Source organism: Spea bombifrons, chromosome 3, assembly GCF_027358695.1.
Source record: "Spea bombifrons isolate aSpeBom1 chromosome 3, aSpeBom1.2.pri, whole genome shotgun sequence".
NCBI classification, from domain to species: domain Eukaryota; kingdom Metazoa; phylum Chordata; class Amphibia; order Anura; family Pelobatidae; genus Spea; species Spea bombifrons.
Window position 1 is genome coordinate 58570988 of NC_071089.1, and position 27234 is coordinate 58598221.

General features: G+C 38.8%; 2 protein-coding genes across 4 annotated transcripts in view; one reads left to right on the plus strand and one right to left on the minus strand.

Annotated features, from left to right (window-relative positions):
• The window catches only part of NT5DC1 (5'-nucleotidase domain containing 1), a 100757-nt gene extending 91386 nt beyond the window's left edge, over positions 1 to 9371 (minus strand). For 2 of the 3 annotated variants that reach the window (XM_053459900.1, XM_053459898.1), the window contains exons 1-6: positions 9261 to 9371; positions 7214 to 7505; positions 5819 to 5910; positions 4510 to 4581; positions 3804 to 3913; positions 332 to 411 (exon numbers count right to left, since the gene is read on the minus strand). In XM_053459900.1, the coding sequence (XP_053315875.1) occupies positions 332 to 411; positions 3804 to 3913; positions 4510 to 4581; positions 5819 to 5910; positions 7214 to 7306 (447 nt within the window). In that variant the 5' untranslated portion in view covers positions 7307 to 7505; positions 9261 to 9371. Of the gene's footprint in view, positions 1 to 331; positions 412 to 3803; positions 3914 to 4509; positions 4582 to 5818; positions 5911 to 7213; positions 7506 to 9137 lie in introns of all 3 variants that reach the window. The other variant, XM_053459899.1, reaches the window with a different exon arrangement.
• Positions 9372 to 19906: 10535 nt separating this feature from the next.
• FRK (fyn related Src family tyrosine kinase) overlaps positions 19907 to 27234 on the plus strand; it is a 51276-nt gene continuing 43948 nt past the window's right edge. The window contains exon 1 of the mRNA XM_053459897.1: positions 19907 to 20482. Coding sequence (XP_053315872.1) covers positions 20175 to 20482 — 308 coding nt within the window. The 5' untranslated portion in view covers positions 19907 to 20174. The remainder of the gene's footprint in view (positions 20483 to 27234) is intronic.

Consider the following 27234-nt stretch of genomic DNA (forward strand, 5'->3'; position numbering starts at 1 on the left):
CAAAGGCTGAGTAGTGAATAATCCTAGTTTTGGGTATTCAACTATTCATCTTAAATTTAGCAAAGCCATTGTGGCAGCATCTTTCATTGCTTGCATTCAGCATTTAGTAAAAGTGAAACCTTCTACGTTTTCATAGCATAACTCTTAACAGAACAGGGAGATTGAGATTTTATGAACATAGTAAAAGAGAAATTAGAAGTGCAGCCTTAAAAAGGAATTAGATTAATACTAGAACAAAAACCTACATTTAAAAGTAGACATGAAGTGTTAGTGAAAAGGTTAGTTATATTATCCGTCAATAAAGTTTTGAAATTTGCTAGGAACTACTTACCGTTTCTAAAGTATCAACTATTTTGGCACATAAGAGGGCTCCAGGCAAATCAAAATAGTTGTCATAAAAGTAGTATTTAGCTGCCAAAACAAAAGCAAATTAAACAATGTTTATTTTCTTGACAGAGGAATAGCTAATGCTTATATTATAGGAACAAATGTGTAAATATTGTTTGGCCATTTACCTAAATATAACTGAGTTAGTTCTCCCAGAAATCCATCTTATACAAAAGGTTAACAAATATATAAACAACTTCTGGTTACCTTAAAGTAAAGAGTTTCAGTAAAAACTACAAAGTGATGTTTGCAAAAGAGGCTTATTCAAACTAGCAGTATGTTTAAGCCCTACAGTTATAATATAGAAAAGACTGCATGTCAAATTATCAAATATTTTAGTGAATGAAGGTTGAAGTAAAGAGAGCTCATATTTTTGCATTATACCGTATTTGCTCGATTATAAGACAAGTTTTTTTCCAGAGCAAATGATCTGAAAAACACCCATCGTCTTATAATCGGGGTCGTCTTATAAATCAGACCTCAAATAGGTTTGACTATGAGACTAAGATCCAGATCCCCCGCAGTGCTGCAGGGGACCTGGATCCTCCTGTCTTATGCCCCCCTCCCCCAACTTACCAGTGCTTCTGAGTCCCTGGTGCGTAGCCAGGGGCAGCATGTAGACGTCTACAAATCGCGTAGACAACTTCCGCTGCAGCCGGAAGGAGGTGCAGTTAGCAGCGGGGGTTGTCTGCGTCCACCGGTGCAGGGAATTCTCTCTGGCAGTCGGAGGGTGTATGCAAGATGGACGCAGACAACCCCGCTGCTAACCGCACCTCCTTCCGGCTACAGCGGAAGTTGCCTACGCGAACTGCGTAGACGTCTACCTTATGCCCAGACAACACACCGGGAGTCAGAAGCACCGGTAAGTTGGGGGGGTTAACCCTCTATATGCCACTGTGCTCCATGATATGCCTTTTGACCTCTTATGTGCTACTCTGCTCCCAGAAATGCCTTAGTGTGGCATATAGGGGTTAAAAGGCATATTATGGGGCAGAGTGGCATATAGGGAGGCATAAGGCATTTCTGTAGGCAGAGTGCTCTACAAAATGCCTTTTAACCCCCTTAATGCCACTCTGCCTCCAGAAATGCCTTAAAAAAAAAAACAAAAAAAAAAACAAGGGTCATTTTAAAATTGGTTGTCGGATGCCCACATTTACTCTCACGCACTCTCATTCACTCTCTCTCATACACTCTGAATTTGCCGACCACTTCCATGTCTCACAATCCATTTTCGTGTCTTGCATCTTCCTGTTCTCCTTTCTTCTCTTTTTCTGTTATTTCTTCGTCCGCATCACTATGGACATAGCCTCTGGTGATGTCCTCTCCACCAGCAAAACGGAGGAACGTCTGGTGATGTCCTCTCCCCCAATCGGGGGGAGGATGTCACCAGAAGCTCCGACATTTTGGTGGAAGTTTACACAGGGTTATCTTAGGTCAAAATTGTGGAGCTTCCAGTGATATCCTCTACCCTGACCCCACGCAATTTTGTCGGGAGGTTATGTCCGCGGAGATGCAGCGAAAAGAGAAGAGAGAACAAGATGATGCGAGACGGCAGAGAAGGTAGGAAGACATTCAGTGTCAGAGTGAAGAAAAAAAAAAAAAAAACAAAAAAAAAAACTTTGGACCAAAATTTGTAGCCTTTTGCTTTGTTTTCATCAGTTTTATGAGGGGTTTGGCCTAGTTTTCCTATGAATCGGCCAATTTTGTTAAATTTGCAATTGTTACGAATCCAAAGGCACAAGTTTAGTAAGTACATAGGTACTATCTTAGGTGTCTCTTATTAAAATAGCATCAAATAGTTGATCCTTTCACTCCCCCTGTGTCTCTCTCCAGTTCTTTGTTCTATATTTATTTACTCTCATTCCCTTTTTCTTTCTCCTCTTATCACCCCTTCTTTCATGCTTCTATCTTTTATCGCTCCCTCTCTTTCTTTATTCTTTCTCCTCAGTTGATCTCTTCTTTTTTCTCTTTTGCTCTCTTCCTTCTCTCTTAATATCGCCACTGTTCTATTTACTCTATCCTTCTCTTTTTCTCCCTCTCTTCCTCTCTCTCTTTACTATTTTTTCTCTATTTTAATCGGATCAATATTTTACTCTAAAAATTATATATATGTGTACATATATATATTTTAAGTTCAAAATTTACATAATTCTAGATACATGTGTGCATTATATGTTTAAATCAGTGTTTAACAGTCATAATTTTTGACAATGCGGATTATAAATTCACATAGCTCCATCTAGTGGTTAAAAACTGACATTTATTTTTGCACTAAAATCAGATGCTACAAGAAAAATGTGTCTATTAAGAAGATTAGATCTTTTCTTTAACTACAAATTAAAAAGGTTTACTTCTTGTACTATTATATACACACACACACTTTGTTGCAATTTTCAATCCTTATCTATCTGGTTAATTGTTTTAGATCAGTATGGGAAGGCTTAATAAGCATTTAGCCGTCTACCAAATTTAAGAGCCTGAAAGGAACACATACTTAGACTTCAGTATTATAGCAATACATTATATTTATTTTTACAGCACCAACATAATCCTTTATTAACCTACAACACTGCTGTAATAGGGGGACAAGAAATAACAATGTTAAAACTGATCATATACAATTTGATAATAAGATTAACACAAGCTAGTACAGAAGGATAAAAAGGCCCTGCTTTTGTGAGTTTACAATCTATTAGGATGATAAGAGGATAAAATATTGAGTGACAGCTGTAATGTTTATGAGGTACACGGTTACTAGAACTCCTTTCGCCACACAGCCCTTATGTGAATACTGACCTTCCATTCCTTTAAGGATCAAATCTAAAGTCCTGACTCTAAAAGACCTTTCTTGGTTCTCTCCCCTCACAGATTCCTGCCCTATTTACAAAATACTTCCCCACAAGGCTTTTTGTCCACTTTGTGTCCTGTAGTTCTTCCTCACTGTGCTTACAAGACCATTCTAATGTACATTTAGCTTTCAACTTCCAAAAATCCATTGCCAAAAAAAAAGCAACAACCTGTTAACCACCTTTCCCTTTGTAGAGTTTCCTGCAAGTAGTTCTTCCTGGATCTTGGGATAGGACACATACATTTTCATTTACCTTTTTTCTGTCTATATACATATTGTTAATAATAATTAAGATAAGTCAATCTCTTTTGCCTAACATTTTGAATGCTATTTTTTACTACTGTCATTCCTACAGTTCTCAGTAGGCCCCCTTTATAGATCATTTATAGATCCATGTATAGACATTTGTGATGGGGCTATTGGAATACTTTATACTGTATGTCTATACAACAGAAGTGTAAAACATTCACTGTATATGCTCTAGGCCAATAAGAATAGTCATTCTCCACCAACTATCATGCTTCTGGGAAATCATGCAACAGGAATCACCTAAAATACTGAGTTGTACCTGAACGTGCATAAGTTCCATTAATTGCTTTGAAATGTTTCCACTCCCTCTTCTCTCCATATGCTTCCTCGATCTGCTCAGCAGACATTGTCTTGGTGCCATGGCATGCCCTGTTAATGTAAAATTCACACAGTGATCCTGAAAATCACGATATGATCAGTAATCAATCCAAAGGCATGCATGTGCGCTTTATCAAAAATAATTTAATCCTTTTAGTGGAAGGATAAGTATTGTATTTTCAAGAATGCACAGCCCGCTTATTTCCCCATCTCCAAAAGCTTATTTGGTCCACACATGTTCCATCTCTGAACTTGTGAAGTCAGCTGCCTGTCAGAAGATACCTTAACAAGCAGTGTTTCTCATTGTAACCTCATATGTGTTTATGCAGACAGAGCTAACAAAGCATACACAATTTGTTCTTGCTATTTCTTAACAATAATAAGAAAGGGAGAACAACTGCCCTTTGGTAACACTACCCTAATGTCACTTGGCAAACAATGCATCTTAGTTTGGGAAGTCTTGGAGGTAAGACTTGCATATCAATGATATAACTCTTCATAATACAACAATGATATAGCTCTTCATCATACAAAACATGTGTGTATGCAAGCTGTTTTTATGTGTATAGTCAAAGTATTATTTACAGAGGAAAGAAATATGACTAAGCAGCAGAAAAGTAATTCCAAGAAATTGCTACCAAGCATACCTGAGAATAGTTCCATCAGCTCCAAGCTTTAAAAAGTTTCCTTTTTCCAAATCCAGAACCAAACCTTTGGAGCTAAGGAAACCAGTAGAGACAAAACATGTTACTACAGCTTGGGATGACACAAGTTTGAATCTCATGTGAGCACACATGATAAGGTAATTCAAATCCTGAACATGAAATACATTAAAACATTCCTTCTATATTCTACCTAAGGTGGCATCATACAAAGCCTGCCCAAGGCACAGCAAAACAGAACAAAGCAAAAATCTAACAATACATTACTTAAATGTATACCGTACAGTTGTGCTCAAAGGTTTGCATACCCTGGCAACAATTGTGAAATGTTGGCAATGATGTTGAAGATATGACTAATCATGGAAAAAATACTGCAAGGCAAGTGATCATATGAAGCTATTTATTATCACATATGTCCTTGGCTCCTTATTAAATCATAATATATGATAACAGATATGATCCAAATGGCTCTGATCAAAAGTTTACATACCCTTGAATGTTTGGCCTTGTTACAGACACAAAAGGTGACACACACAGGTTAAAATGGCAGATAAAGGTTCATTTCCCACAATTATAAATTGTGCATAAATAGCCAATGAGTTTGTTAGCTCTCACGTGGATGAACTAAGCAGGCTAGATACTGAGCCATGGGGCGCAGGAAAGAACTGTCAAAAGACCTGCGTAACAAGGTAATGGATATAAGAAAACATCCAAAGCCTTTAAAATGCCAGTCAACACTTTTATTGAAACCAGGTTTCTTGATACCAAGCCATGGTCAGGTAGACCAAGAAAAATTTCAGTCACAGCTGCCCAAAGAATTGTTTGGGATACAAAAAAACACCCACAAGTAACCTCAGGAGAAATACAGGCTGCTCTGGGAAAAGACGGTATGGTTGTTTCAAGGAGCAGAATACAACAATACTTGAACAAAAATGAGCTGCATGGTCGAGTTGCCGGAAAGAAGCCTTTACTGCGCCAACGTCACAAAAAAAACGGTTACAATATGTCTGACAAAACCTTGACACGCCTCACAGCTTCTGGCACACTGTAATTTGGAGTGATGAGACCAAAATAGATCTCAAACGTGCAGTAATTGCAAGACGACCAAAGACTTTGCATGACCTGGAGGCATTTTGCCATGAGGAAAGGGCAGCTATACCACCTGCAAGAACTTCGGGCCTCATAGGCAACTGTTACAAAAGACTACATGCTTTCATTGATGCTATACTTTGTTCAAAAACCACAAGCCACACAAACTTACGTATGGAGATACAGAAATGTTTGCAGGGCTTACCAGAAATCCCATTCTTCAGGTGCAACAGACAGCAACTCTTCACTGTAACCTTTTTCAGCCACCAAATACTGAGCAAAACTGTCATAAATGAGCTGAATGAAACAGTAAAATATGTAACACTTTTAAGAGAGACAAAAACACTAAAGCAGACATCCATAAGTAAATACATTTGTGCAATGTGTTAGTAAAAAATCATTGTGACCACCGCAAAACCTTGTCTGTACTCACATAGGAGTTTTTACCATTGGTAGCATGAACAGGTTGATTGTTAAATGTATTCCATTCTTAAACAAAACACACAAAATGAAAGAATACAATTAAAACAAATGTGTATTTTTCTCACATACTAAAATGAAACACAAAATAAAACTAGCTTTCACCAGGTTTAAAATCTGAAGGATTTCTATAAAAGGCTACACAAGAAAATGAACATGTTTGGGAATATTTGACTCTTGACTGTCACTATGTAGGTCATCTACACTTAAAAAAAATGTCAGATGTCTTCATTTTCTCAATTGAAGAAAATTACATGTGAATGTTTCCTGCTTCAGAGTCCACGAACATATCTTGCCAGATTAGATCCATGTGGAGTAGCAGAAGCTGGAACACATGTGTACTTGTTTTGCCAAACATAATGGCCAATGTAAGTTTGCCCTAGCAACTTAATAACAGTGAACAACAACCATGAAAACAAAGGTAGAGGTACCATATTTCAAAAAATAAAGTGTCCAGTAGCCTTGTTGTGTCTATAGGACAAAAGAGAAATCAAAATCTTTAACATTTCACTATGGGCCATGGTGGAATATGGTGTGTTTTTGGTAGTTACTTATGGGAGTATTATTATTGAGATACAACACAAACTGGATGATATCTTAAAATAATAGGTTTGTGTATTTGAATGACGTACGTGTAATACAGACTGTTTGGCATGAGTCCCTTTCTGGGAAGATGAAATACAAAAGTGTACCATTTTCAAATGCAGGTGGTTGCTGTTATTACATAAAATATAATGTGTATCACATCACCCTGAGACATTAAGGGAAAGGTGCAGGGTTTCAGTTTCAGAAACACAATTCATTGACTTTACTGACTCCCATACAACTGTACTGCATGCCCCCAATGCTTTCATTTCCGGCAGCAAGGTTCACTATTTAACCTTGTTGGATCTCATTGGAAACAATAGCATGACGGCCTGCTAAAAAGGCTAACATTCATCAAGCTAAAAGTGATCACTTCACAAAAAAACATACTGCAAAGCATTTGGACACTGAAGATAATGTCAAAACATCATTGACATTACTTCTTTTAAATATGAATGTAACCTCTGGAGAATGGACTATGCTGTCTAGATAAATATTAAGGGTTGAAAAATATGCTGCTATTTGGTGTACTCACCTTGTTGGATTCCCGCAGCTTGTACTGGCAAAGAGTGTGGTCCAGGTCAAAACCAATGATGTCACAGTCAGAGACTGAAAAGCAATCGGTCATTTTTAAGCAGAAGAGATGGAAATGCAGGATCTGCGTGTAAAGTCTTGGCCGATAGTGGCTTGCGTCAAGTAATTTCACTTGTCTTCCAAATCTTGATAACTTAACTACAGTGATGAATACCGACAACTGCACATATCACTTCAGGATGGATTTGACATTTTTGTCTCCAAGCTGCTGTGAGGTCACACAATAACAATACCTGTGCAATAAAAGAGTCATAATTTCAGAAAAGCATTGTATTAGCTGCCTATTTAAAGTGAGCCAAATATTGCTTTAGAAAAAATCATAACTGTGTATGACCTGGCCACACCAAACATCTCAAGCAACTGAATTGTTTTCCGGATGTGACAATCAAAGAATAATTAACACATGATATATATACGGTATTTTGTTCTGTGCTTTGCTTGACATTTCTAGTTTGTGGTCTCTGGTCAATCTGATGATTGCAAGGAATCATTGGCTATGTTGGACATAGGTGCTCATAATTTAAAAAAAAAGTGCAGAACATTGGTAAAAAAGTATTTTCTTAAGGCATTCCTCAAAAAACACACTTTTACTACTGGAAAACTCTCCCTCATTTAGCACCAAATGACACGGATAAAGAGGTCACCAGGTCTCCAAAAACTAATATCTAACCAGTTTTAAATATCTTGTTCATCATATCACATATGCTGCCAAACACCCAAGCTCAGACTAACTGCTATTGTGTCCAAGTACTGGAAAACAATATCATACTTACTTAACTGACATATTTCTCATTGTTTTCCTTATCAATACTATTACTCTATTTTGTTCACTTGGCCCGTCAGAATAGAAAAAGTTTGCAAAAAGTTTTATTTTTTTTCTATTTCTCTGAACTTTAGGGAACATCTTGGTTTTCTACAGCCGCTTTTCTGTTCATGCTATTACTATTTTTTTTGTTATTTCTACACAAAAATATGCAATAACCATGCAAGCATAAACACTGCAAAAAAATAATGTCATCATGCTGTAGTCTCAATTAATCTGACAGTTTTCTAAAGAAACACTAAAATTCAGTAACAAACTAAAAAAAAAAAAAAAAAAAAAAAATCACAGAAGCACGAGATATAAGCACATACACTTAACCACATTTTGGGGTTTATAAAACATATAGTAATACATAGGATGGTTGATATACATGATTCTTCAGGACTACAACATTGGGGTTGCTAACATCAATTACTATTATTTGGGATAATAACGGGGCTTTCCATATGCAAAGGAAATCAATTTCTTTAAAGGAAGTGTTTGACTCAATGAACAAGTCTATTCCTGAAATAGTTCACAGAATTACTGCACAGCTTCATAGTGAAATGAGGCTCTCTGGCCATCCTTAAGGTGACAGCTATTGAAACACATTCAGTAATATTTTGTAACGTCCCCACCATTAAAGGTCTCCTGATCTGTCTCTATTGCAATATTAATGGCACCTCTTCATCTTTTAACTGAAATTTAAATTCAATAAAAAAAAAATAAACAATCTGCTTTTATCAATGAACCTGCGTTTCCACTGCAACAAGGGGCCTGATTGTAGGTGCTAATTTTATCCTAATCATAATTAAACAGAAATAACTATTGCATTCAATTGAATGCCAGACTTTTTTTCTGCCAACTCAAGTTCGTCCCCTTTTAATGCATTGAGGGCATCCCTAAGTATTAGGTAATAAAGCGCATAAATTCACCTCACGCATAAATATGTCTTCAGTCCTTACAATAAAGGAAATGTAACAAAGGCCTTTATAAAAGCAAAACAAGCAATATTTCATGGGGGGGGTGTTTTACTGTGTATGCCTATATACTGTCATTTCACCTGCAGCTCCAGCCGCCTCCCCCATCCTCTCATGCCGCAGAATGGGAACACTGTGCAAAGGGCAGGGACACCCGTTTCACTGAAGCGACTTGAGCCATGAGGTAAATGACAGCCTCACCTTACCTGCTGAGAGAGGTAGCCTAGAGAGCGCGGCAGGCTAATTGATCGTCACAACCTCTAGATCCTCCCCTACGTACAATGAACAGCCCGGCCTCGGGGAACAATTGCACAGACGTCACGTGACGTCCTCTTGGCATCCAATGACCACGTGTTTCGAGGACGGGCTTGCCGCTGCAGCAGAAGCAAACGTACGGAAGCCGCCAGGTCTCAAACCTTCAGTATGCGACATGTTTAGGAGTGTCGTTATACGCCGTTATAAATAGGTGCCGAGAGTTCCGAGTTCACGCTCCTTGGTGGGGAATGGACATGCAGCTGAGTGTCTGGTGTCTGGTGTGTTCACGGAGGGGGGCGTCTATCCAGGGTGCTGAAACCATTTTGTTGAGGCACAGGAAAGCTCACACATGCATTCTCAATCTTGTTTATACCGCACTTCTAATGATTCGTTGGTAAATAATCTCGAGTTACAAAATACCTTGGGTTTGCAGGACATGTGCTCAGGAGTACTTTTTTCACACTGGCTACTGCTTCAGATTTTGTGGGTCATTATAGCAGTTGTGATGATGCTAGGCCCCAGTTAATAAGCGCTGCATTGATCTTCACACTTATGTGAGTCTCTGAAGTTGGTTTAGGTATTCCCCATTTTCACTGCTAATTGCAGCATTCATCCCGATGTCGCTAATTTTAACCCATGGTGATGACATTCGGGAAGAAATATCCTCCCAAACTAACATATACTATGCCCATTAGTTTGCCACCAACACAGCAATTGGTGGCAAGGCAGAGGGCTTGGAATCTCACTAGTGTGAGTTAAAAAAAATTATGGCTGCTCACTATGATAATGGAGATCATTTAAAAAAAACCCTCCTTTTAAATCCTACTGAAGCACAGATCAGTTTTTTCAACCCCAGTTTTTCCAAATACCATAACAAGGCATAGATGTGAGATGCTCCTTCGCTTTTTAAAATTTTTTTGCGCCAACACCCAGTCTTCCAAAAGATGACCCATAGTATGACACATTATTCTTCCCCTTATTACGCACCTCCTACCAAAACTTTCAAGGTGTTTACCCCCAGAAAGAAACTTGCATTGATGAATCCCTTATGAAGTACAAGGGGAGTTTTTTTTATTTTCGTCGGCAACTCCGTGGACATAACCTTTGTTCTGATCTCCAGTGTATTAGTAAAGCCAAGTAGCTCCCAGGCCCTTTCCCATGTATTTAATACACTAGCACACACATAAGCAAACACATACACAAACAGTAACACATTGACACTTATTGCAACAGACACACGCTCATTCTGACACTCACCTTACACAGAGTCTGCCTTCAGAGCAGCTACTACTGCAGGGTAACGTAATATTAGCATCACCTCTGCCTTTTGCTATCATTTAGAGTGTTTTATTATACTTGACTGTAAATAGTCTTTTAACCCCTTGAAGACAATTGCCATGAAGTTAAACAGGATTTTAAAGAATTTAGGATGCGATCAACGATACAAAGGTATTCAGCAACACCAAAAACCCACAATGTGATTAGTAAAATAAATTAAAAAGAAAAAAATTGTTTAAAAAATTTCAGAAATGTGGTAACAAGTAAAAAGTATTTCTGCAGTGATATTACCATCAGGGGAACCATGCAATTCTAACAAAATGTAAAGAGAAAAAGTCCAAAAATATTAGTCCTAAATAAGTTAAAATACTGGCATTTGAAATGCTTATGAGGTGTATGATTTGATGGGTTTAATCAAGTTGGTCATGTTGAAAGATGGGCACATACTGACCGGATGTCAAAATTCCCCCCAAAAATGTGCACCTACCAAATATGGCCTTTTAGCCCCCATCTCAACAATCCTAACAATGAGTGGTATCACTTTATTAAGGAGATGTTACTGAATACAAATAGGGGTGATGATTGGCTGTGGGATATACCAGGTCTGTAAATTCATACCTGAATAGTAATGTGTGTGAACAAAAAACGTAACACCACAAAATTTACAAAGAATGGTGGTAAAATTACTGCATGTAAAGTGGTGTAATACCAGTATTTAAAATATCTTGGGGTGACTAGTTTTCCAAAATATATGGTTTGATGAGGTAAATTGCATTGGACGGGTTCAAAGATGCCCCACGTAGAACATGGGGGTAGAATGACCACAGTTCAAAATGTAAATTTGAACAACGGAATTGTTCATGTCCCAAATGTGCCCCTTTAACCCCAAACAACCCAACAAACCCATGCATTGGGGGGTTCACTGTACTCTGGCGATGTTGCTGAACACATATTTGGCAATGACACACATTAGGGGCTAGAATTTTAAACTAGAATGTGCGTGAAAAAACACAAACAAAAAAATACTACAAACTTTCACAAAGGCTGGTGGTAAAGTGTGTGCATGGAAAGTGTAACAATTGGATGAGGAGGCCCCTGGATGGCGGAGTGAGCCAGGCAAACAGGAACCAGGAGTAGCCAGGAGAGCTGGAACCGAGAATCTGGTCTGGTAACCAGTACAGCGGAAAGCCGAATCAAATCCAGAAGAGTAGTCAAACAAGCCGAGTCAATACCAACGATCAGAGAACAGGAGCCAAATTAGAAAACAGCAGCGAAGTCAGCAAGCCGGGTCAAACAAATAAATAGTCACAGTAACTCGCACAGGAAAACAACAGAATACGAGGTCACCCGAGGTTATAAGAACACGTTACAGATGTAACGTGTAATATTATGTTTGTACCACACGGTGGCACTGTGCTACCTGTTTGCCGACCACGCAGTGAAGGCGCCGACTGGGTAGCGGTGGTACTCGCTGCCCGGGAAGCCGTCTGAGGAGGAAGCGCCACGGGACCGGCCATGGAGTGGGACCGGAGAGGCAGGTAAGTCCTTACAGAAACCAGCATTTAAAATACACCGGGTTGACTAAATATATGGTTTGATGGGGTTAATTGAATTGTCCGGCTTAAAAAATGTCCTAAACAGGACATGGGTAGCGGTATGAGGAGTGGTTAAATCATACCTGAAATACAATGTGTGTAACAAAAAATACTACTACAAGTATTGACAAAGGCTGATGGTGGAATTAGTGCATAGAAAGAGTTAAAATACTAGCATTTGAAATACATAGTCAAGTTTTCAAAAACATATTATTTGATGAGTTAAATTGATTTGGTCAGCTTCAAAAATGTCCCAAATAACACATGGGGGCGGGATGACCAGGTTTTTAAAATTCCAACCAAAAAAGGTCTCTCAAGTGGGCATGGGTGATATCACTTTACTCAGCAGATGATTCTGAACCCATATCAGGATGCTGTTTGACAGTGACATATACCAGGAGCGGTAAATTCATACCTGAAGTACAATGTGTGTGAAACAAAAACACTACAGAGGCTGTACCAACTATTTACAGACTTTAATTATGTAAAAGTATAAATCTGTAGGATCCTTTGTAAATGGCCCATTGCGCAGCAGCGCAACTAGGGAGTCATCATATTATAATACCATTTTCTATACTGTCCAACAAATACAATATTTTTATTTAACGGAAATATTTACAGTATTTGCTGTTAAAATAACAGAGAAATTATTTTTTCTTCATGCAGTACCTTCTTTTTCCCACAAGATAGAGCTTTAATCTCCCTGTGTAAACCATGTAATTATTATTATACAGGTTCATGCTGTAAATGCCTTCAGGAGAATGTAGCATTATTACCTCTTCTGTTTGCATTTTTTCTAAAGCAATGAGGAAGCATACAACATTTAAAATAACATTATAATTAATAATATATAAAGCAAATACAGGCTCACAAGTAGAGGAGAGGCCCTGCTCTTGCAAGCTTACAGTCTATTAAAGGGTTTTCAAGCTAATAAAATATATACTTAGTTGGTTAAAGGGACCTGTTTACAAGCTTACCTAGTGCAACACTTCATCAATGCAGCAAGTGCTGCATGCAGTATCACATTCACTACCCCTGGATTTATTTTGGGAAAACAAAAGCTTTTTTCTGTAATTCTTGCAAAAACTAAACAACTATGATTGACAATTGTGCCTTGGTATAAGTTGTGCAGAAGGGTTGACTACCTACTATTTCTGTAGGTTGTGTCTCAGGGGTGTTACGGTGGGCTCAAGAAAATCATTTTATTTATTCCAGGCCACACCCATGTAAAATTAAATACATCAATAAATATTAACAATTCAAAAGTAATTATTTCATGATTGTGTATTTATTTCAAGAGGGCATTGACTGACCATTCAGTTTTTGACTGAATAGTAAGAAAAATGGTGGTTTTAACATCAGTCCACAGAGAACAGTTTTTTTCATGGGTCACAGGTACTAGGCTGTTAAAAGTTAATGATTTTCAATAAATACTGTCTGAGTTAAAATTGCCTTTGGGACATTTATTCCCTGCTGATATTAAGCTGCTATAAAATAATTTTGATTGGATGGGGAAAAAAACTTTTTTTTTAAGCATTTAGAAGTGTGCATATTTTTCTCAAAGTGAAAATGTCAGTGATTATTTTACCTTTTCTAGTGCAACCATTTGCTGGATATATCCAGCCCTGTGTGTCTAAAATAAAGCAGTCTTCCTTTTGGTTATACCCTACACTGAGTCTTGGCTAGTGACTGGGAAACGGGGAAAAAAGTGTGTCTCGCCTAAGGGAGCACAAGTCAGCGGAGGTAGTCGGTAGGACTATCCAGCTCCGTGACAATGTTAATTTCAGCAGCATAGTTAGCACCTGTAACCAGTGTGCTTGTATACTTTAAATTCCCAGCCGTACTGTTGGTCTCAGTCAGGCCCTGTAGTTATCTTTTCAGCATATCCCGCAATAATTATAATGTGCACTTGTGTACCATGGACAGGTGTCGTTGTTCTGTGCAGTTGGAAAGGGGCTAGTGCACAGATTGGTGGCCCTAGTTTCTCACTCGCTTACTTTAATACCATATACTAACATATTCATATTTACTCTAATACACACATACTTACTCTAACACTGTACGTATACCCTGAAACCCACACACACATGCTAACACTATACACTAACATGCACACATTCTAACACTATAGGCACACACGCATCCACAACATACACTTTCATGCACTAACATCCTACAGTAACACATACATATGCTATTGACATACACTAACACACACTAACACCATATAGAAACCTACACATGTATAACACCACACACACTCACAAACTAACATCATAAGGTAACACATACTCACTCTACTCCTTGTCTCTCTCTCACAGCTCTTCCTCTACCTTTCTTACAGTTCACCTTCTGACAGCGACCTCCATTTTGACCTATGCAAAGGATAGTCCTGGATATCTCTGCCTCATCTCTGCTCATTTACAAAATGTAAAATAAAACAAGACTAAGTGGTCTTAATCCAATGCATCAAAGGATAAGATATATTTAAGTTAACACAAGCACAAATCTCTCTGCTTCTCTAATTGACCACCAAGCACAAGAGAGTAAAGAGTGGCCATTATTTGCTATTATTCAAAGCACACTCCAGCCATCATCCATGCAAATGATATCAGAGTATCACCTTTAAATTAGCACTTTTTTCCAGTGTTAATGCATGGATCAATTCATCAGAATTCCCCTTTATGCAATTGCATTATGTTCTTGCTCCCCAGCTCCGAAGTCAAGCACATCACCTGTTAACTTGTACACATCCAGGCTATACTCGCCACAAGCTCAGCTACAGTGCTGGCTTGCACAAGATTTACAGGAGGTCTAAAAACATCCCCCTTACGTGTGTAGAAGGTGCTTCCTTTGATGTCATGTATTTTTCATATAATATTTGCTGTGTCCGTTAGTTGTATTATACTGGCATTTTTAAATATGTGATTACACCAACATGTGAATATATTAATATTATTATTTACATCTTGTCTATATTTGGTATTGTACATAAGGACTATAAAATTTGTGGTATGCATTTCAGATGCATTTTTTTTTGCTGATGTTTGACTTATATATTTAGTTACCTATTTTACTTTGTCAGCTTTTCTGAGATTTCTTACAGGCTATTTAAAGGTATGACTTTTGGATAAAAAATAACAGTGAATGTGAATGCCACAATTAAAAAAAAAAAAGCAAAGCTGGCCAACAATAGTTATGCAAGTGATCTGGGACAACTGAGATTGTTTAATTGCTTTACTTTTCCTTTTTAACAGCTGCTAATGGATATACCCATATTACTACTGACATTTGTTTAGAGACTATTGTAGAAAACTACTTGCACTTTGTTCAGAGTATAGACTTTGAACAGCAATAACTTAGGCCTATGAGTAAGCGCTAATTTAATGTGATATGGGTTATCTGTCCACGTCTGTCCACATTCTGGCATTCACTGAATACTCCAAGAATAAACTTTTTTTGTGCTTTATTCTGATGATTTGGGGGAGTTGGAAGTCTACCTTGCATGCATCTGCTCTTGATTTGCTTAAGTGCCAAGATTGACATAATAAGGACCTAATTTTATTGTAAGACAGGAGGCTTCATATTTGCATTACCTTCTTACCTTCTTTACAGAAAACCTCCAGCAGCAAAGAAACATGTTAAAACAAAAACAACCAATCAGAAAAAAGCATAGTGTATAAAGTCCTCTGGTTTATTTCTATGAGATATTGCTTCATACCCAAAAATGCACTGTTTATGTGTATTTTTCATTTTTTCTGTATATCTCACTATTAATCTGTACTATTACAGCTTCTATTAGGGAAGTTTTCCCTATCCTTTCTGTCTTCTTATTTCGATATACCCAGCAATACTGGGCTGTTATTTTCTTGGTTATCCTCAACTTCTACTTTTTTTTTTTTTTTTTTTTTTTTACTATCTCCATCAGTGCTGTACGTTTTCTTGCCCACTGACATCTCCACTAGTCTAATCGAGGCCCCTGCTCATTCAGCGGCCTATCCTGCCTCTCACCCATTTTCACCATTTTCGAATGCATCCATGTACGCACTATCCCGCACACGCCTCCTACCTGCACCGCCGTCAAGTTTGATCTGCGGCAATACGTGCATTTAGCAGGTGCTAGGCCCAAGTTAGCTTGCCCCACTGCATACATATCTCCCTTATGCCCTCGCCCATCCGAATGGGTCTCACCAACGCATATAGCCGAATTCCCACACTACTAGCTACCTCGCCCCCTAGATAAAGACGTACATTACATTACATTTATTTATAAAGGGCCGGCAAATTCCAAAGCTTCAAGCGGAATGACCGCGTCCCACGCTCCCCGATTAAATTGCAAACACGCTGTACTTTGATCCCACCTTTGACTCATTTGTCTCACACAAGGGGAAAGAACCAAGTGAGGGCCTTGAACAATGCTTAAAATCCACACAAGATAAACTGCTGGATGTAGCGGGCAATGCTTCAGCATGGCAGATGAAGCACTCACAGAAGGCTCCCCAATGGATGTATTCCATGCACGTGAGGTTGGCACAACGCGGGCTGTGGGCAATGCCAACTCAGCTATCTTGGCAGAGAGATGGAAGGCGGAACCACTCAAACTAGATGGGAAACTGATGGAACTTGCAACTAAAGAATTGGGCACCGAAGCCAAGGGCCTACTGTTTGTTGATAGCTGAATTGGCATGTGAACATCTTCACCTTCCTTACTAGGGCTCAAACATCTATGCAGAGAGTATTCCACGGTGGTGACCATTTTTGGGGCAGAGGGGCCGGTATCAGAGTTTTTGACACAGACTATTTTTCATTCTCTCCCTAGGGTGTATCCTTCTTGGTCTCTTGCAGGACTAAGTCTAGTTCTTCAACGTTTTCCTATTGACTATGTCTTCGGCGCACACTCAGTCAGAGGTGCAGCGGCATCGGCAGCTCTTGACTCGGGTGGTTCATTGTCAGCTATATTAATGGCGTCGGACTGGTCTAGGAAATATACTTTTAGGACTTTCTATTTCTTCTTTTTTGTTTTTGTGGGATAGCATTGAAATTGCAAATATGTCCTGTCTTGCTATAAAATTGGGTATTACTCTAGCCTTGATGAAGAGATACTCTAAGTCAGGGGCGTCCAAGTTTTTTCTGCAGTGGGCCACTTCATCAGAATTGTATATGTGCGTGGGCCGCACTCATTTTTCACTGTGAGAAAATATGGCCTTTAATAAAATATGCAGATTAAAATAACGTAAATGACGTTTACTTTTCCTCTCACTGATTTCTGGGCCTAGAAAGTTTTGTGACTACAAATTCAGGATTCAGGATAATTAAAAATGAAATAGTTCTATTTATTCTAGGGATCCACCAAAACCAAAAATTACCCCCCACCTTTAAACATAATAATAAAAACTCACATTTTTAATAAAAGTAGGTAACACACCATAATTGGACAAAAAAAATTAGCAATATGACTTGGCATGATAGGACTATGCTTGCTGTTAGCAATCACACTCCTATCATGCCAAGTCAGCCAGTACATGCTGGTACAGGGTGGCTGTAAGTGATGTGCAGACCCCATACTGCTGGCAGCACCAATACACAAGGGGGCAGCTAGCTAGGTTTCAGCATGTACTGGCTGACTTGGCATGATAGGAGTGTGATTGCTAACAGCAATCACAGTCCCATCATGCCTAGGCTCCAGCACTTACACATCCATGCTATCACACACACACACACTCATTCATTCATATACTCATTCATTCACACATTCATTCCCTCAATCACGCATACTCATTCAAATACCCTCCCCACCCCCTTACCTGCACTGCAGCTCCCTCGATGCCGCTCACAGACTTCAGCAGGGGGCGCAGCCTCCCTCTACGTTCTCTGCTACTGTACAGAGGAAGCAGGTCTGGAGCAGAGTCATGTGATGCCACGTGAACTCTGCTGGGCTCTGCTTCCTCTGTGCACTACAAAAGACCCTCCCACAGGTAAGTAGCAGGGCTCTTGTTGTAGCAGGGCTCGAGGTGCGGCCTGCGTAAGATCGGTTGCCCAGGCTGCTGATCTTACGCGGGCCGCACCTCCAGGTCTCGCGGGCCGCATTTGGCCCACGGGCCGCATGTTGGACGCCCCTGCTCTAAGTCTTCTCTATGTATAATTTTACGTAATGTGTTTATGTTACATTGTATTTTTAGACTTGCTAGTTATTATTAGTCATTGTTCAGTTCAATGTGTTGATGTTTTTCACATACCATACACAGTTCACTTTTCACAATGTTTTTTCTCTTTTAGCCTGAATCCAGTGGTACTTTTATGTTGGAAGACTATTTTTCTTCACGGTCAATAAATCATTCATCTTCTGCAATTGTTATAAGTTTTGGTCTACCTGATCAGCGCGTCACAGAAAAAAGATTTTGGAGGGTCTGATCTGGACTTTATACACTATACTTTTTTATTTTTTCTTTGCTGTCGGAGGTTTTCAGTAAAGAACGTAATGCAAATATTAATCTACTGTCTTTAATAAAATTAACATCATCTCTTCACCGAGGCTAGAGTAATCCCCAATTTACCCTTTTGATAGATATGGACAAAATGATACAATGTTGCGGTGTGAGTAGGTTTTTTTTTTTTATTCATTCTCAATTACTTTGAATTTTTTTTGTCTTTCTCTATACTTGTATGATATTTTTGTAAGGAATAATTATGGATTTAACAAAAACATGAACTATACCAGCACCTCAAATATATACCAGCAACACCAATATCTATGTGCTTCTCTAAATCACAAATACATTAGAAGATAACAGCAGCCAAAATATTGTGTGCTTTTAAAAAAACAAAAATAATCATTTACCCAATTATGTACTGTAGTTTGGTCTCATATATCCAACATATTAGGATATAAACATTAAAAAAGAGAAAAAAATACAGTATAATATTGAGATATGGCACTATATTTTGCACTCCAACTAAAATGTGATTGGAGTGGAATGTTCTATAAAAAAAACATATATTTGCAATATTACACTATATTTGTACATAATCAAATTATTTTTGTTTTTTTAAAAGCACACCATATCACCTTTTGCTTGCAATAATTAGGGATTAATAGGTGAAAAAAATCTTTAAAATTTAGAATATATGTAATTACTTAAAAATGCCAGTACAGTTAAACCCAGTGTTGCAGATAGATACCCTTTGATCTATGCAAACAGAAATCACTGCTTCTGTAAGCCGGTTACTAAGTATGTAAAGCAAACCACCATCTAGAGTTTAGGACATCAATTACATTTTGTAATTCAAAATTAGATCTACATTTACATTTTCCTGGCAGCTGCTGAACAATATCGTCTTTATTACTCAAGTAATCTCCAGTTGTAAATTAACCAGATGACGTCACGCCCTTGTTGTAGGTACGAGTCCTCCATTCCTTTGGATAGTGTTCAACCATGCTCTTTTTCACTGTAGTCCGAAAAGGTTTCCAGTAACTGTCCAAGGAGGCACCCTCATACTCAACAGGTAAACAACCGGAACATTTCCAGAAGGCGTTGCAGATTTTGTCTTGTAGGTAAAGCCACAGGATTTAACAATCATATAATGAGGGCGTGCCTTGGAATGAAATGCATGCATTCCTTCACCAGGAAGTAAATTGCACTTTGTCTAGAGTACGTATACTCCTACATATATTCTGAAACACCTGATGGTGTAGATTGTCTTTTTCAGTAACTGAAAAGAAGAGCAGACATCACAGATGGATTGAAGAATGCAGGCCCTGGCAATGCAACACAAATGAAGAAGCTTCTTCAGAATACTACTAACTAATAAGCTAATATAGCTTATAGTGTTTTTCTCAGTTTCTTAGACATTTAATTCAAGTTATCAAGGTGAAACTGACCTCTGGCTTTTCGCAGTTGACGAGCATATCATCAAGAATTTTTTGTTATGTGGAACTGTATATAGTTATTTTTCTAACTGTGCAGGGAATTATTAAGGAATCTGACCTAAAGGATGGGAAATTCCTGTAGGAAGCACTGTCAAGCCATACGCCGCTTGTTGCCTTGTGGCAATAATGGCACAGGTAAAACAGAAGTCATTGTCATTCCTACGGAACAACATAAACCAACGTATGTAGCTCTATATGATTACCAGGCACGTACTCCCGATGAGCTCAGTATCTTTGCCGGGGACCGTATGCAGATACTGAACAGCAATCAGCAAAATTGGTTGAAAGCCAGACTTTTGAGTCCAAGAGAAAATCTAGAGGGATATGTTCCTATCAACTATGTTGCCCCAGTCACCGACATTGCATCTCAGCCGTAAGTTTCATTTTTAAAAGAGGTAAAAGGTGTTAGCATGTATGAATGAATGTGATAACTATGTTAGTCATGGATTTCAAATAATGCATATTCTGTGTCAAGGCTCAAATGTGTTTTTCTCAAGAAGTACATATTTTCCCTTTATGACAGGGCAGGCAGGTCAGCAGATCACTCAGTCATTCAAACAGACACATTTTTTGTAAAAAAAAAAAAGAAACAACTTTAATGTATATAGCCTTGTTGAGTGCCACTTCTCTGTATTTAGGTTGAACATTTAATACATCAGTTATTATTTATAAAGCACAATTCAAGTGGTGCAATTACTGTATCAATCAATGGAGTATTCCTGCTCATTGTTCTACGTTAATCACTGTGCATCAGAATTGTTGTTTATCAAAACTTTGTGGAAACAATGACATTCCAACTTTATTTGTCCTAAGGGAAACATAAGAATTTGTGATTGGTGTTTAAGTGTCTATGGTTTTTTAGCTTACATGGCTGCCTTCATAATATGAAAAACAGTTTTCAGAAGTGTTTGATTCACCAAATGCGGTGAGTAAGAACAAATACAAAACACTAGAATGAGTTATGTTGGTAGATGTACAGTGAAAAGGTGAATGCCTTTATCCACCCATCCACTGGGACATTTTATATGTTACATGCATCACTCAAACTGTAAATACCATTTATTAAAAAGTACCTAAACAAAGCTATAAAGATCATCAGTTGGACAGGGCAGTTTTCTTAATAAAATTGCTAATACGTTGTTGTATAAACTTGTTTATAAGGATATTACTGTTGTTCACGTTTTTATTGGGGTGATTCATGTTTCATAATATAAACGCTGGAAAAGGGAACTTTACTAAAACCATTGATGCAATAACAGAGAGCTTCCCAATATATCTGGTACGCTTTCTACCATGTGAATAAATATCAATGCTGAATCTCATCTATAAGCCTTTTTTGACAGCACTGAATCTTAATTAAGTTCTTATAAGCTAGAACTGGGAAGCTGGAGTGAGCTAGAGCACAACATGTGTCTTGTGAAACAAGGAGTGCAATGAGCCAGGCTCCTTTTCATTATGCTGTATATTGTAGGTACCAACCGGATAAACATTTTCACTTAATTAGATAAAGTGATCCAACAAACGTAGAATAAAGTAAAGCTGTTGTCTCACAGCTGTATTTAGTATACTGTATCAATAAAAAGTTTTATAGACAGTAGGGCTTAGCTGTTCTTCTGTAATAAAGGAATCTGAGAGCAGCATTGTGCATACATTGGGTCAGTTTCAATCAATCAGCTTTAAACATATCATTAGGCTTTAAAATTCACTAAATCTAATAATATAAAAGTTAACCAGCGAAGTGATGTCAGTACACACCATTTCCACAGCAAATGCACATTCCAGCTAATCACAGTTCCAATTATTAAATGCATCTCTACAAACGATATACACATAAACACCCAAACAACTGTTACACCTTGTCTCAGAAACCTTTCACGGAATAACAGAAAAGCAGAGGACAGAGATGGTGCAGGGTTATCTTTAAAGCAGGGCAAAAACAGTAGTTGGTCGTACTTAGACCACAGGACAGACCTTTACCTCCTCATGGACTGTTAACTTGGAGGGGGTATGAGGGGAACTTGTCTCTTGCCCTTTTATGTTTCAAAAGGCTTCTAGAGGGATGGAGAGTTAAGACGACAATGGAGGTAGAGGGATTTCAGAAAGAAACTTGTGAATATAACCGTACATTCCTTCACACATGACAGTTTTATTATATTCAAAATAATTTCATGCACACCATTCTGACATTGCTCATTTGCATGTAGTAGTGATTCACATGATCAGAAACATGAAATCTTGCAAGTTTTTAATGCCTTATTAGATGTTTCTTTGAATAACAGACCGTCCCGTTTTCACATTTGCAATATTGAATCAAGCCCAAGCAGGGCCGGCCGAAGACTTAACGCCGCCTGGGGCGAAGTTTAAAATGCCGCCCCCCCCCTGCCGACGCCTGGGGGGGCGGCATTTTAAACTTTGCCGACGCCATAATCTACCCCCCCCGGTACTTACCTTTAAACAGTCCTGCGGCGAGTCTCCCTGTTCTGCCACGGTGCCGGCTTGTAATGCTGAGCGATGGAAATTGACGTCACTTCCGGCGCTCTGCATTACAAGCCGACACCGAGACCGAACAGGGAGACTCGCCGCAGAGGCGAGAGAGGGGCGCCGAGCGGGTAAGCGAAAACCACTTGGTGCCCCTCTCTCTCTCCGCCCCTTCTAAAGTGCCGCCTGGGGCAATTGCCCCAGTCGGCTCCATTGTAGGGCCGGCCCTGAGCCCAAGTACATGCACAGTAAGACGAGAGATCCTATGATAAGAGGAAGGCACAACAAAGTAAATGAAGCATAAAGAAGTGTATAACAGTTTCTTAAAACTTTGAATTTACATTTAATCTAAAACTATTCCTATGTAAGCACATACACTGTGTGCACTATTATTAGGCTAGTGAGACATTTGTATGCATATTTTCCAACTCCAAGCTGTATAAACTTGAATGCTTATTGGATTTAAGCATATCAGGTGATGTGTGTTTGTGTAATGAGGGTGTGGCCTAAGGAGATGGACACCCTATGTGCATAATTATTAGGCAGCTTAATTTGATATATTGAGGCATGATCACAGAACCATCAAACGTTTTGTTGAAAATAGTCAACAGGGTCTCAAGAAACGTGTTGAGAATAAAAGGCGCAAATTAACTGCCAGAGATTTGAGAAGAATCAAACACAAAGCTACCAGGAACCCATTATCGTCCAGTGCTGTCATATTCCAGAACGGCACCCTACCTGGAGCATCCAGAAGTACAAGGTGTTCATTGCTCAGAGACATAGCCACAGTAGAAAAGGCTGAAGCCTGACAATCACTGAACAAGACACAAGTTGAAACTTCTAGACAGGGCCAAGAAATATCCGAAGACAGATTTTTATAGACTGATGAGATGAGAGTGACTCTTGACGGTCCAGATGGATGGGCCTGTGGCTGGATCAGTAACGGTACAAAGCTGCACTTCGACTTAGATGCCAGCAGGGTGGAGGAGGGGTACTGGTATGGGCTGGTATTATGATAGATAAGCTAGTTGGACCTTTTCGGGCCAGTTTTAGAAGACACGTTCTTTAAGCAGTGGTACGGGAAAAAGTCTGCATCTTTCAAGACCATGATTTTTATGCAGGACAATGCTCCATCGCATGCATCAAAGTACTCCACTGTGTGGCTAGCCAGTAAAAGGCCTTAAAGATTAAAAAAGTCGCATGGCCCCCTTCCTCACCTGACCAAAAAGTTGATCGTCAACAAGAAACTGACTCAAAATCATATTGGTCAGTGATTTTTTGGGGAAATATTTGTAAATTTTTAGTTGTTTGTTTAGTATTCTCACTTTAATAGATGAAAATAAACACGTAAGATGGGAAAATTATTACTTTTTCATTTATGTTACATAATAATTCTGCACACTAATAGTTACCCAATAATTGTGCACACAGATATAAGTTTAAGGTTTCTTAACATTTTGGATTGACCGAGAGCACTATAGTTGTTCAATAATAAAATTAATCCTTACAAACTCAACTTGCCTAATAATTGTGCACACAGTGTATAACAAACCAAATGCCATATTACACCTAGGACAATAGTTTATGTAGAATGTTGAATGTGGCATAGGAACACGATAATCTACAAACATGTGGAAGTACCAGGGGGCTTTTAAAAAAGATATCTATTGGATGCAGAAAAATATACGTATTACAAATTAATGAACAACACTCACCACAAACATTTGTATTAAAATTATAAGAGCTTTATCTTGGCATTGAACCCAGACATTTATATGAAGAGTACAGAATATATTATTTTAGTAATTCAGAGTTTGAAGGCACAGTAATATATGAAATACAGTTTTAAATTGATGTCAAAGGTCATTTACAACGCTTTCTTTAGTTCCTTGTAATAGTTTTCTGAGCTGACTTCCTCATGGGCTCCGCAAAATAGATACTTCTGTAAAATACATATGTTAGGCTTTAAGTATCAATGCACTGTTTAATCATTAAAGTACAGATACCATACTGGTGTAAAGTACAAATATGGAAATTACTATATAGTCAGAAGACAAGTTTACCTTGTCTATAACTGATATTCTGCTAAAATATGCTGATGCTACAGAAGTAGTCTTTTTTGTTGCCAACTTTGTGTAATAAGAAATTTTCATTATGTTTGGAAAAGGTGCACACAAAAATAATATTATTTATAATAATAAATAAATAAGCATGCATACCGTTGAAAGGAAAGGTTCTTTTTCTGAATGATCTAAGTATGAGACTGACTAATGGCCAATCAGTAATCTGGATGAAATTGTGATGAGGCTACAATTTCAGAATAATAAAGTGATTTTAGAAATATCTGTAATGTTCCACCTGTTTTTAAACTTAGTTATAATCAAAGCACTTGGATGTTTGTGGTTTAGATTTATGCAGCTCTACAATTTATTAACACACATTTAACTTCCTGCTTAGATACTGTACTACAGAACCTGTTCAAACCTCAAGGACATAGGTTAAAATCTTGGCAAGTTGATAAATGAGTGCTATCAATTGGGTAATAATAACATGTATTATTCAGCTGCACATGAATTAGCACGCTTTGAGTCCTACTGGGACAAATATGTTATATATGCAGGCCCGGACTGGCCATCAGGCACACCGGGCATTTGCCTGGTGGGCCAGGCGGCCCAGGGCCGGATTGAAGTAGGGGCTGACGGGGCTGCAGCTCCAGGCTCTTACCTTAAAATAGGCACAGTCAGGACCAGACTGACTGGGCCTATGCAGCCTCTATGGTCGCATTAACGCAGGGCATAAGGGCTCGCCACCGGGCCTTAGGGGTGTGCGGCCGCACAGGGCTTAAATTAAAACATCAGATTTTTTTTTTGTTTAACTTTATTTAACATTCTCCATGTTAAATAAAGTTGTTTTTTTTTTTTTAACATGGAGGATGTTAAATAAAGTTTAAAAACAAAACAAAAAACCCCGATGTTTTAATTTAAGTCCCGGGCAGGGGCGCGGACCAGTCACTCGTGAAGTTTTGCAGCAACCGCTCGGCGCCCCTCACTCTCCGTGACTCCATTTCATGCTGAGCGCCGGATATTCTGGCGCTCAGCTGTGAAGCGCGCACCGCGGCAGAGCAGGAAGACGGACGCCTCGCGCCCCCAACGCAGGACTCCGGCAACAAGGTAATTAGGGAGAGGGGGGTGTGCAGTGAGTATTTGCTCGATTATAAGACAAGGTTTTTTTCAGAGCAAACTACTTCAGAGTCCCCGGTGTGCAGCTGGGACAGCGTGTAGATGTCTATGCGATTCGCGTAGACAACTTCCGCTGCAGCTGGAAGGAGGTGTGGCTAGCAGCGGGAGTTGTCTGCGTGCATCGCGCAGACCTTCCCCGGCTGTCAATGACCAGAGTTCCCCGCACGCAGACAACCCCCGCTGCTAGTTACGCCTCCTTCCGGCTGCAGCGTGAGTCTGCCCAGCTACATGACAGGAGACTCAGAAGTACCGGTAAGTGCATAAGGCATTTCTGGAGGCAGCGTGCTCTGTGAAATGCCTTTTAACCCCCTTAATGCCACTCTGCCTCCAGAAATGCCTTTTTAACCCTCTATACGCCACTCTGCCTCCTGAAATGCCTTAAACCTCCCTATATGCCACTCTTCCCCATAATATGCCTTTTAACCCTCTAAGTGCCAGTGTGGCATATATGGTTAAAAGGCATATCATGGGACACAGTGGCATATAGGGTTAAAAGGCATATCATGGGGCACAGTGGCATTTAGAGGGTTAAAAGGCATATCATGGGGCACAGTGGCATATAGGGGGTATAAGGCATAACTGGGGGGGCAGGTTGGAAAATAGAAGGAAATAAAACCAAAATATTTTTCTCAATCATAGCTTTTATTAAAAAAATTGTTTAAATGAATTAACATTTACTGGTAAAACTTTTTTCCTATAGGGTCGTCTTATATTCAGGCTTTTTCTTTTTTTTTCCTAAATTAATATTAAGATTTGGGGGGTCGTCTTATAATCGAGCAAATACGGTAATTAATGTGTGGATGAATTGTGTGAATGCGTACGAGAATGAATGAATAAATGTGTGGATGAATTAATTCTTTTTTAATGCATATGAGAATGAATGAATAAATGTGTGGATGAATTGCTTGAATGATTTGTGAGACTGCATTAATGAACATGTGTAAATGATTTGTGTGAATGAGTGAGTAACTGTAAGTGATTGTGTCTATCATGAATGTTTAAGTGATTTGGGGAAATGCAAAGATGGTACATGAAGGGTGGGCTGTTTGCCGACAAAGATGTCTTACACTGGGCTGTTAGGGGACGAACTTGGCTCAGGCTGGGCTGTAATATGTGTGTAATCTGTGTGCTGATCAGGTTCTATGTGGGCAATGTGGACACAAGGGCTGGCTTTGAGGTGTGCAGTCTGTGATCTATGCTGTAATTTAGGGGGTTATCTATACCTTTAATGCTGAGTTTATATGTGAATTCCAATTGATTTATAGCTGCAAAGCTGGGTGTGTGTTATTCTGTTAATCTGTATCTGGTATGCTCTGTTTCCATACATTATTATTGTATACCTACAAGTAGAGGGTTTGTATGTCTGATTCTGGTTATCTGATCTATACCTTAAACGCTGAGTTAACAT